Genomic DNA, 12,558 nt, shown 5'->3' on the forward strand with positions numbered 1-12,558 from the left:
CCACTGATTGGTGTGCGCCTATGGTGCCAGTTCCAAGGAAAAATGGGAAGGTGCGCATCTGTGTTGATTTGAAGAGGTTAAACGAGGCTGTAAGCAGAGAGAGGTACGTCCTTCCAACTGCTGAGGAAATTACTGCTAAACTCAGTGGCGCAACCATGTTCACGTCACTGGATGCCGCCTCCGGGTTCTGGCAGATACCTCTGCACCCTGAAAGCACCAAGTTAACCACCTTCATAACACCCTTTGGGAGATATGCGTTTAAAAGACTTCCATTCGGAATCACAAGTGCTCCGGAAATCTTCCAACGCAAAATGACAGAGACCCTCAATGGCCTGGTAGGCGTGGCTATCTTCATGGATGATGTCCTCGTGTATGGAGATACTCCAGAGCAGCACGACCAACGTCTCAGCAAGGTGCTCGAAAGGATCAAGTCAGCCGGCCTGAAGCTAAACAAAGAAAAATGTAAGTTTAGGCAGGACCAGCTTCACTTCTTGGGTCATGTCATTGACAAATCAGGTGTGAGGCCCGACCCTGAAAAAGTCAAGGCAATCCGCGAGCTCCCACCGCCACAGAACGTGCAAGACCTAAAGCGTATTTTGGGCATGTTCAATTATTTGGGGAGATACATTCCAAATTTGTCCACAGTGTGTCAGCCACTTTATGACCTGTTAAAGTCCAAGTCAGTATGGACGTGGGACCATTCTCAGCAGGAGGCATTTCAGGGGATTAAAGACATCCTGTCCACTTCTCCAGTCCTGAAGTTCTACGATGTGAACCGGCCTACTGCTGTCTCAGCTGACGCCAGCAGTTATGGCATAGGCGGAGTACTGTTGCAGCTACATGAAGAAGAATGGAAACCTGTGGCATACTGCTCACGTCGCCTGTCAGATGCTGAGACCAGATATGCACAGATTGAGAAGGAGTGTTTGGCGAGCGTCTGGGCCTGTGAGAAATTTGGAAAGTATCTGTGTGGCCTTGAGAGCTTCAAATTGGTCACCGACCACAAACCTCTGGTGCCACTCATGAATCAGAAAGACCTGGACAACGTGCCAATACGGTGCCAAAGACTACTCATGAGACTTATGAGATTCAAACCGATGGCCGAATATGCACCAGGGAAGACCTTAACAGTGGCCGGCACACTCTCACGGAGTCCACTACAGTGCCTGGAAACGGAGACTGACACTCACTCAGACATAGCGTGCTATATAGCGGCCGTTGTAGACGCCCTGCCTGCAACCCCACGTAAGCTTGAGGCCATAAAGACAGCTACAGCAGCCGACTGTAATCTTCAACTGGTGTTGCAGTACATAAAGTCAGGGTGGCCAGAGTACATAGGCCACGTCCCAGCAGCAATCAGAGAGTATTTTCCCATGAAAGCTGAATTATCTGAATGCAATGGGATCATCATCAGAGGCAGCCGTATGGTGATTCCTGATGTGCTGAGAAAAGACATCCTGAACCGAATACATGACGGACACCAAGGTTTGACAAAGTGTAGAGAGCGAGCCCATGCGTCAGTATGGTGGCCCAGCATCTCATCAGCAATCCAACAGAAAGTCCAGTCCTGTCAGGTATGCCGTGAGATGAAACCCAGCCAGCGGAAAGAACCTCTCATCTCTACCCCCCTTCCTGACCGGCCTTGGAAGAGACTTGCTATGGACCTGTGTGATCATAACAAACACACTTCTCTTGTCGTGTCTGACTATTTTTCCCGGTTCCTGGAAATACTTCACCTGCCGACAGCCACTGCCTCGCAGGTAATTTTGAAGTTGAAGACAGTGTTTGCAAGATTTGGCTGTCCAGATGAGGTCGTGTCTGACAATGGGCCTCAGTTTTCATGTCAGGAATTTGAAGACTTTGCAAGAGAGTTTGACTTTATACACATCACTTCTAGTCCACACAACCCTCAAGGGAACGGACATGCAGAGAGAGGGGTTCAGACCGCTAAAAGAATCTTGACGCAGAAAGACCCTCTGCTTGCCCTTATGTCCTTTCGATCAACGCCTTGCACCACCACAGGCGTGAGCCCGGCAGAGCTACTCATGGGCCGGAAGATAAAGACAACCCTTCCAACACTGGAGGCAAATCTACAGCCCCGATGGCCTGATCTGGAAACGGTCAGGACTAAGGATGCATGGGAAAAGGGGAAACAAGCATTCTACTTTAATCAGCGCCATGGAGCTAGGCCCTTGCCTTCTTTAAAGCCAGGTAATCCCGTCCTCATGAAGCTGGACCATCAGAAAGCCTGGAGAACACCTGCCGTTGTCACGGGAGACAGCACCACACCACGCTCCTTTGTTATTGAAACACCTCAGGGAGCAACTTTGAGACGCAACCGGCGTCACTTGCAGCATGTTCCTCCGGCAGCTGGAGACACTCACCCTCTAGCTCCAGATGGACTACAGCAAGGTGCTGCCACACAGCAGCCTGACTCCGCAGTCTTCGCTGACACTGCATCACCAACCCCCAGTGTCAAACCGCCAGAGACTCAGACTGGACTGTTCCATACCCGGTCTGGTAGACTGAGTAAACCTGTTGAAAGGTTGAATCTGTGAAGGTGTGGCTATTTTGTTCATCTTTGGAGCCATGCACTGTGGGGAGGGGAAAAGATGACTTAAAGGAAATGTTTGTTGATTTTGTGGACTGAAAAGTTTATTTACACTGCGAAGAGAGCTTATGTTCTAATGAGTAATGTTTGATGAGTTAAGCCTACTGATTCTAGTGCCTTACTGTTTAATCAAGTGCAGTACCGTTCAAATGTTCAGTTATAGGAACAGTCAGGATATCTTCGGTATCTTGGTTATCCTCAGAGAAAGAAACAAAACTTAAAAGGGGAGATGTCATATAATGTACACATGTAAATGTGACTTCATAGCTTTAAGGGCATTCTGTTACGTACGCACGCGGGGGCGTTGCCCTGAGAGACTCACGCGCGGTTGCGGGAAGTTTTGAGCACTTGCCTGTATACTAACGTTACCTGCTGCACTATTGTAACAATACAAAGTATTCATTGAACCCTGAGACTCGTGTGGACATTTTAATTATTTACACTGACCACCTGTTATCCAAAATCCATGTGAAGAACAAGAAGTACAATGATAACGCTATTAAAGCCACCATGTACCTCAATAAATTTAAGGTCATTCCTTTTTATTTGTGTACATTTTAATCATTAACATTAAAAACACTTTTTACGACTAAAATAACAGTAAAGGGTAAAAAAAAAAAAAAAAGAATTCCCACAAAATTAAAATGGAAAAAACTGAAATTGGGAAAAAATAAAACGGAATTTGGGAAAAAATAAAACAGATTTTATAGGGCCCTACGTTTGAATGAATCGTTTGAATAAATGACTCAATGACTCGGTCTCCTGCCGCCTCCTACTGGCGGTTTAGTTTCGTGTTTAAAAGTTTCATTCTTTCCAAAATTTCTTAATTGTATATTCAAAAAATATGTAAAATAATCTCATTACATTATTTAATGCAGTTTAATTTGATTGGTAACAGCCCTTTAGCATCTTATTATTCTATGAAATTTAAGAATTTTAAATGAAAGATGACGCATTAGGGAAGCGATTAGGGAAATAAGCGATTAGGGAATCGATTAGGGATGAGGGAAAAATTCCCTTTATAAAGGTTAAAATATCATGAATATGCCGATTTATATATGTCAAAGCTGACTGAACAGTGATGAGAATATTGATTCAGAATAAATACCATATAATTATTTATAATTTATCAGAATCATTTTTTTTTCCTGGACAAACAAATGTTTTTACTCGGACAAGTGAATGACCGAACTGAGGACAATCAAATGAAAAGGCTTAATGTTGAGACCTGATTAATTTTTTATTGTTATTCATTTATTTACCCATAAACTTGTCTTTAGGAAGCCATACGTTACAGTGGCAAGAATAACTTTGTGAAAGCTTTGTGGGTGGTGGACTGGGTTTACATTAACCCTCTGGGGACCAAGCTGTTTTTGGGGTCCTTGAGATGTTCTGACATGCTCTGACATTTGTGCTTTTTTCAGTTATTTATAAACATGTTAATGGCAAAGGTGTAAATTCACTCTATATAGCACAAACAGGGCTACCATAATATGCGAGCAACGTATGTAGATGTTTGTATTTTTAAGAGAATAATGTTTATGCGTGGTTATTGGAAAAAATTTAAATGAAAGTTGCTGAATTAAGACCACAAAACACATATTAAATATGTGTCCACAAGACTTTTGACTAATGGATGTTGTCCCTTTGAGTTCTAGCTTCAAAATTATGTGAAAATAGTCTTGCTTTATCGTTCACAAAAAAAAAATACATTGATTTAAATGGTGTAAAACAGGTTTTGCTTGGAAAGCCAATATGCGAGGGGGAGGAGTAGTTTACACCTTAGATTACCATGTCCCACCCACTCTGCATAATGACTCTGCATAATTAGCCATTCATTCAGGTGTGACACTGACTGAGCCACAATGCAAGGACAAAAGATGTATTTAGAAGAAGACTTATATTGACAATTTAAGATTTCGCTTACATCTATCTTGTAAATATGTTTTGCTATTTTATTAAAAATGTTACAATTACAACAATAATTACAATTTCAACAATATTTCAAGTGTACTCTTTCTTTGTAAAAAAGAAAAAAGATTATAGGCCTACATTTTATCATATGTATTCATTAGTTTGAATATAGCAAATATATATATATATATATATATATATATATATATAATATATATAAATAATATAGTTATATATATATATATATAACGTTAGATATGAGCAGAAATTGCTAAACAAAAGATTATTTGATGTGGCAGTATATTCTACAGTAGCCTAAAAACTGTACCCAAATCTAGTCAACAAGTGACTGACTGTAACGTTGTTTTTATGAAATATTAGGGCATATAAATGCTAATTTGCAGTTTAATACGTTGCTTATACAAATACATTTTATTTCAACATATTCCAGTCGATTTTTACTCATCTCAGTAGGCTATAGCAAAGCAGTTTATTCTTTCACACACAGACGCGCGATTCATATTTAGGCTAAACAGTCTTTACAAATATGTACCCTTCATTCATCTCACAGAAAGGCGAGTCATATTATAGAAATGCGATTCATCTTTTTGCGGTTTGCATAGGCCTACACTAACGTTATTCCATAACGTTATTCCACACTTGAGAAAAGAAAACAGCCTACCTCACTCCTCAGCGGGATCTGCTCCTCATATCAGGAGATATTGCTCCTCATATCAGCACTGTTCTGAGGAAACTTTTCTCCATAAGGTAAGCTATATGCCTCACTCGATTGCGACGCGCTTTGTTTACAGCTGATGTGGGCGTTTCACAGCTCTGAAATGTTTCTCAGAATTTGCGTTTGAATAGCACGCGCTCTCCGGGGAGTGGTCAAATTACTTTTGAATGGCTCGTAATGAGCTCGACTGGAGTCGCTCTCTTTTTGTACAGATTACAGAAGCTGAGAATATTTGTTTTTTATATAAATTACTTCATTTAAAAGATGCGATCTCAAGCTTTATGCCCGTGGGTCTGTTTGCCTGTTTGACTGAATTTTCGCGGAGTTATAGATCATTTTCGAACGCGTTTCAAATGGGAGTTTACTGACAGAGAGAAGGCAGAAATCGCATCATGTTAATATTTCTTTATTTGTCAAAAAGCAAAACACTTTATTTTTATAGTGAGTATACAGAAAAAAAATAGAAACTGAACAGGATCGATTGATGTATTACACGAAAATGAAAGATCAAAATTAACAGAGCATTTAGTGTTTATTTTCATTGCTAAAAAAAAAAACGAGCAAAACGCGCAGGCGCGTTTTTGGTCCCCAGAGGGTTAAGACAGGAGTATGCCTTTATCTAGTTAATCGTGCATTTCTTTTCTTTTATTCCACAGCTGATGTGTGCAGTTTTTTATTGCTTGCATTAAAATAATTTTCTCGTTTTGCTTTTTAATTGCAGTCTTTTTCTTCTGCCATTCATGCTTATCAGCTCCATGCAATCTTAAGCTTTTCTTGGTTCAGCTGCACACAGTCTGAAAAGGTTTTATGGCAGTTTGCTAAAATAAAAGAGCCTTTCTAAGAGCCATCGTTTAAGCTGTTGACTTTTCTACCTTGAGAAAGAACGTTAAACGAACAACCAATGATGAACCACGAATCAAACCAACCACTGGAGTCACATGGACTATTTTAACAATGTTTTTACTACCTTTCTGGGCCTTGAAAGTTGCAATGACGTTGCAGTCAGTGGAGGGACAGAAAGCTCTCAGGTTTCATCAAAAATATCTTCATTTGTGTTCCGAAGATGAACAAAAGTCTTACGGGTTTGGAACGACATGAGGGAGAGTAATTAATGACAGAATTTTCATTTTTGGTTGAACTAACCCTTTAAAGGGGTCATATAATGGTACATGCACTTTTACAAGTTGATTGCACTGAAATGTCTGTTGGCAGTGCCTGTACACAACCATCCTATCATGATTAAAATCCATCCAGTGGTTTTGTTTTAATCTCCTTATATGTTTGACCATCTATGAAATCAAGCCGTTCGATATTGTGACGTCATAAGATCGTACGCCCCTCCCGCGATTGTGATTGACAGCCGTGCTTCAACACAAGACCCGCCCTGAGCAAGCTGTGACAGCCGTCGTCATAGTAGTCCGCCATTGTTGATATGCTGGAGTAGAATGGCGTCTACGCGATTGTGGTGTTCTGTTCTTAGATGTAATAAGGAACACAGCAGTCATTTGGATGTTCCTAAATCTGAGCCGTTATAGATGCAGTGGCTGAGTTTTGTTTTTGAAGCGATATGCCCAAAGGATTGACGCGGGGATTCCCTCACGAGGATTCCCCACGATCGTCCATGCTTTCATGTTTACGCGAATCATTTCACACCAGACAGCTTTACAAACGAGAAAAAACGGATCGGTACCAACGTGTTACTTACTGCTGAACCTCCAGAAGATGTGAGTGTAATGTTTTATTAACCTTTATATTAGTATTTATATTAATCTTTGCGAAATTTGCAAACCTTGCTGCAGGCTTCACGATGAATGCATCTAAGGTTTACACTCAGGGTACATTACAGCATGCATCTATGTACGACGTTCTCAATATAATTCCTAATCCCACGTTTATAATGAACAACGCGTGGTTATTGTGTTACAAACGGTGTACGCACAGAACAGAGGGGCAGGGTGAGCAAAGCTCATTATCATTTAAAGACACATGCACTGAAACGGCGTGCTGAAAACAGAGCTGTTTTTGACCAGGTAAAATTAGTGTTTTCTTACAATACTAATGAGAATTTTTAATTAAAGTATATTACAAACTTTTAATTTAGACCCTAAAGAATCATATTAGCTTGTACAAAAATGGCATTATATGACCCCTTTAAGACTAAAATTTGGAGAAGCTTGATAAATACGGGCCCTGAACCAGCAGTTAAAAAATCTACTCAGTTTTACACCTACTCAGGGGCGGTTCTAAGGTCAGTGGATATTCAGGGCTTTAGCCCAACCTAAAATTGGGTATTTTTATTTAAAGGAATTAATTAACTATAAAAGTGATTTAAGGGAATAAAGAAAAAGAAAGGCTTATTGTATTAGTGAAATAATTGTAACTATTTGCAAATAATATTTTATTTTTAATTATGCATGCATTCTCTCTAAATTAATCAAGGAAATTATAGCATATTTTCAATTCAAAAAGGCAAAATTTTATAAAAAATTTTAAAAAGTTGAGTAATTTGCGTCACCGGATACTAGGGCTGGTCCGAATACCATTTTTTGAGCTTCGAAGCTTCGACAGGAATTAACATCGAATATTCGAAGCTTCGGAGGGAGGGGGCTGAACATATTCTTCTCTCTAATAAAGGCAGGAATCTCTATGCGTCTGTCTGTTTGCATTTAGATTATTTATCTTGCATTTAGAACCGTTCATCCAATCGACTTCACGAGTGCAGTGTCACATTTGGTGCAATATAGACACGCGAGACGTGACACGTTCAGAATTAATAAACTTTTAATACAGAACAGCGCGAGCGGGAAGCGCGCGCGCGCCTCACGCGCAACACTGCACTTGATACAAAACACAGCCTAATATTTTTCTGAGTAACAAATAACTCTCAAATCAGAAATCAGCAGCACAGTAATTACTGACACAGTAAAGGGTAGGCTAATATTTTGTTTCTATTCTATTTCCACAATGTCAAAGCAACGCAGCTTATAGACTAACGTTACAAGCTCAGGCATGCACTTTTGCCCATACAAACTCCGCTGTTCTGCGCTCTAAAATAAGAGTATTGTATTTCGCCCAAAAATACTAAAACAATAACCGTGTGAGAGGGTGTTTTAGGCTATGTTATAGCCAGATATGACGATGCTTACTTAGCCTACAGCACGCGTCACCGCAGATCAGCATCTATTCATAAAGCCAACGTGCAAACTATCGCAAATCAAAGTGAAAGTGGGTCGCAGATGCTTTAACACACAATCAACTTCATTAAAAGTAAAGAATCGAAATGATCTTACCAGGGCTGTTGCCGCTCTCATATTGCGGTCTTTGATTTAGAAATTTTAGCTGACGATCAGTAAAATGCAGCTTATCTGTTGCTAGTGACGTGCACTCCATCACATCTGCCTATAGCGCGGGATTTGAAGTTCGGATTCATATCCGTTTTGCAAAAACACATTTATGTGTTCATTGTTCATATTGATAAATCAGAGAGAACTATCCGATCTGAGAAAATGCATGACAGCCCCATTCAAGCGCGAATGGGAACAGTTTCTAGGGGGATGCCAGGTGTGAAAAAAAAAAAATATATACCAACCCACCGAACGAATATTCGAATACTCGAATATTCTGGTACAGCCCTACCGGATACTGTCGGTAGTTGAACATTTCTATTGTAAAACAGTCAAATATTAAATGTTTTCCACTTACATTTTACCAGGCATTCGTTCACTTATTTAATCATTTTAACACTGATGAGCTAGACCGCTGAACTTTTAGTCATCCTAACAACAAACAGAGCGGAGCGTAATGGAGCGCATCAGAGCAGCATCAAGAATATCAAATACATTGCAGTGAATCTCTTATTTGCATCTTAAGTTTATTGCCAATAATAATGACATGTTTGCGAAAGTGTAGAACTCGGTGAGCTAGCACAAAACAAAATCTTCAGCACAGCGACTCATTTAAACGCCTCTGATTGGCCGATGCGTTCAACAGACATGTCTGTGATTGGCTACAATGCTGAAAGCTGCAAACGCACGTCGTAAGTATCTTTAATGCAAAGGGAAAAATATAAATAAAACTGTAATATGCACTTTTCATGTTAATCGCAGCTGCTGTAATCTTATTCACATTCGTTTTTCTGATTAATTGTTTTGCTCTATGAGAAAGACAAGGTAACAAAATATTTGGGGCTTTACTAAAAACATTCGGGGCTTAAGCCCCCTTAGCCCAGCCCTAGCGCCGCCCCTGCACCTACTCCATTATATAAAGGTGGAAAAGATCTCAGCTTACATTTACTCGATGTCATTGCTAGTATTAGACTGACTGACTGACTGAGAAAAATGATGATTCTAATTCAAAAGTGTCGTACTATAAGCACATCTTTTATAGAAATGATATACCTGAGATCAGGCCGTTTGTCTCCACTCTTAAACATTGGTGGCTTATCCATAGACCAGTTACTCTTCATAGACACACAGCTGGACTCTGGGTTTGAGCTCTTCTGCTGGACTGAACTGGAACAGAGAACAGATTCAGTTTAATCCTTTAGATTACTGTGAATACATTTATCCTGCATCAAAAAGTACTTTGAGGAAACAGTTATCTTTTTACTGAATATTTCATTTTAGTTTTAAAAAAAAAATAGGCAAAAAATCTTCTTTTTTCTGTAACTGTCTTTGATGTGTTTGTGTTTGTGTGTGGAGGGGTGGAGGTGTGTGGGTAATGCTAATGTAATGTTTGTTGAAAGTACCTGCATCCTGGAGAACAATCTCCATCTCTGGATCCTTGTGAATCAGCCATGATGAAGCTGCAGGAGAATCTGATGAGTTTGATCTCCTCCACTGACTCTGAATGAAGAAACATTCACACACTAAATTAAATGATTAAATTAAACAACCTTCATAATTTAGCTGAACATATCTGGAGTGTGGGAGAACAGGATCATGTGACTGCGTTAACTCAAGCTCACAGGGCCTTTTCACACACACAAGTCGACCGTTGATGTTCGGGTGAAAAAGAAAACAAACCCCGACCCACATCGACACACACTGATCCGAGAGAAAAAAAAAAAAACGTGTTTGTTGACGTTTGTGTGAATTGCCTATGTATGTTTGTTTACACATAAGCTAAACTTATGGAGAATCACAAACATCACGAAACACAAAGGAAACACTTAAGTGAAAAATTAAAAACCTTTATTTAAGATTTCATATCAAACAATCACGTAAAATGTCCTCCAGAGATTCATATTAATATGAGAAAGTCACACATGAACACTCACCTTGATCAAACTTTTACAAGATACAGGATCTCAAATCCTCCAGCTTTAACATCATAAAACTACACTTAAATCCCTTTATAATGGCTGATAAACACTTGGATGTTCTGTTTTTTTCCGTGTCGTATTTCGCATTTGTCCTGCTTAAAATGGCGAAAACTTACTTTCACTGGCAGGCGATCGGGGTCAAAGTCTTTAAACGAAACGCGTGATTTTGACCGTGTCAACACGCACCATAACACGCACAGCAGCCAATGAAATTGTTGTATTTGAGACTATATTTGCATTTGTGACGTGATGGTACGTTGGTATTAATGTATACTAACATCAGACATCATGTTTATTCAAGAAGAATGTGGTAATAGTATACTGGTATGCAAACATCAGACGTTATATTAGTTCATGAGGGATAATGCATTGGTGGGTGATTCTCCAACTACAGGCACTTTTGTGTCCTTGGCCTTCATTTGTAAATAAATAAACAAACAAGTGCACAAATAAATTGTCATTATGAAGTTCATGCTGAAAAGGACGTATTAGTTGAAGATGAAACTTCAGGCACATGTGCTCTTCAGCACAAGAAAATAAATCAAGGTAACTCAAGCTTTTATACAGAGTATTTTTATTCAGCGTCATTTCCAGCTGTAGTTCGGTTGAATTATGTACAACAAATATGAAAATAATGTATTTATGTTTATTACGAGTAAACAACATAAGTTCAAAAGTAGCTAAGCCTGAAATGAGGAAGTGCTAATATTGTAGAAAAACTGCTAAATGTCATTTCCACCTCTGAGAAATTACAGGCGTAGCTTTGGACATGATATATGTAGTTTTTGTGTAGTATTTGCATGTTTTCATGACATATTTGTGCTTTTGGACTGAGAACTCAATTTATTTTTATTTATCTATATTTATATGAATGTTTTGAGAAGGTTCATATAACTTGCATATCATTTGTAATCATTATTTTTAAAACTATTAGGTGTACTGTTCAACTCATATATGTTAAATAATAAAATACATGGTTAAAAATATTTTGGACTGGCAATTTAAGTAAAAATAAACAGAAACAATCTTTCCACCATAAACCGTCATTTCCACCACTACAGTTTTTAAGAAAAAAAAAAAAAAAAAACAATGATGTGGATCTAAAAGTATTTTAAATCAAGTAGTAATAGTTCATTACTTACAATATATGTGTGAGTGACTTATAATAAACATAAACATAGACCTGAGCAAAAATGAAATGCTGTAGGCATAAAATCCCAACTCGTGGCATTTAGCAACTTTAAATAAAAATGCATAAAAAGTTCATGAAGTATTAAGATTTATTTTGTTACATGATTAGGTAGCCACTGATGTTGTTGACTGATACATAATCTTATATAATAAGTTTTACAATATTATATTGTAATAAAATACATAAATTGAAAAGTGACATCTTTGAAAGCGCTCTTCAGAAAAACTGTTAATAATAATAATAATCCATGGAATTCTAAAACGGCCCACTGTTATATTGTGTTAGAAGGCAAATGAATGAAGCTAGGAAGATTGTTTTAAGAGAGTGAATTTTCCATAAACTCACAGTGCCAAAAGTGCTCCTAGTTGGAGAATCACCCGGGTACGTTGTGAGTGATGTCAGTCTTATGTCATGATTTGTCATGCCCTTTTAAGTTGTTCGTTTGGGGTGGGGCCTAAGACAGAACCTTGAGGGACACCGCAGGTAAATGGGGCCGTTTCAGAGGAATAATCACCGAGGTGGACAGAGAAGCTCCTGTCAGTTAGATAGGATTGAAACCACCTTAGTGGAGTACCTTTGATTCCCACACAATTTTCCAGCCGTGACAAGAGGATTGAGTGGTCCACAGTGTCAAAGGCTGCAGAGAGGTCTAAGAGTACTAGAACAGCAGAGACTCCTGAGTCAACAGTTAAAATCAGGGGTGCGTTCTCCGAAACTACCTTAACGCTACGTCGTTCTTAAGTTGTACCTTAAGAAGTACCTTATCGTTAATACGTGGTTTC

At 39.0% G+C, this 12,558-nt stretch overlaps 1 protein-coding gene across 1 annotated transcript in view; it reads right to left on the reverse strand.

The window, feature by feature from the left end:
• LOC311302532 (NLR family CARD domain-containing protein 3-like) overlaps positions 1-10,707 on the reverse strand; it is an 82,645-nt gene extending 71,938 nt beyond the window's left edge. The window contains exons 1-3 of the mRNA XM_084428494.1: positions 10,540-10,707; positions 10,009-10,105; positions 9,659-9,772 (exon numbers count right to left, since the gene is read on the reverse strand). Of these exons, the coding sequence (XP_084284620.1) occupies positions 9,659-9,772; positions 10,009-10,058 (164 nt within the window). The 5' untranslated portion in view covers positions 10,059-10,105; positions 10,540-10,707. The remainder of the gene's footprint in view (positions 1-9,658; positions 9,773-10,008; positions 10,106-10,539) is intronic.
• Between the last annotated feature and the right edge of the window lie 1,851 nt (positions 10,708-12,558).

The sequence above is a fragment of the Rutilus rutilus genome (assembly GCF_951802725.1).
Source record: "Rutilus rutilus genome assembly, chromosome: 13".
Lineage (NCBI taxonomy): Eukaryota > Metazoa > Chordata > Actinopteri > Cypriniformes > Leuciscidae > Rutilus > Rutilus rutilus.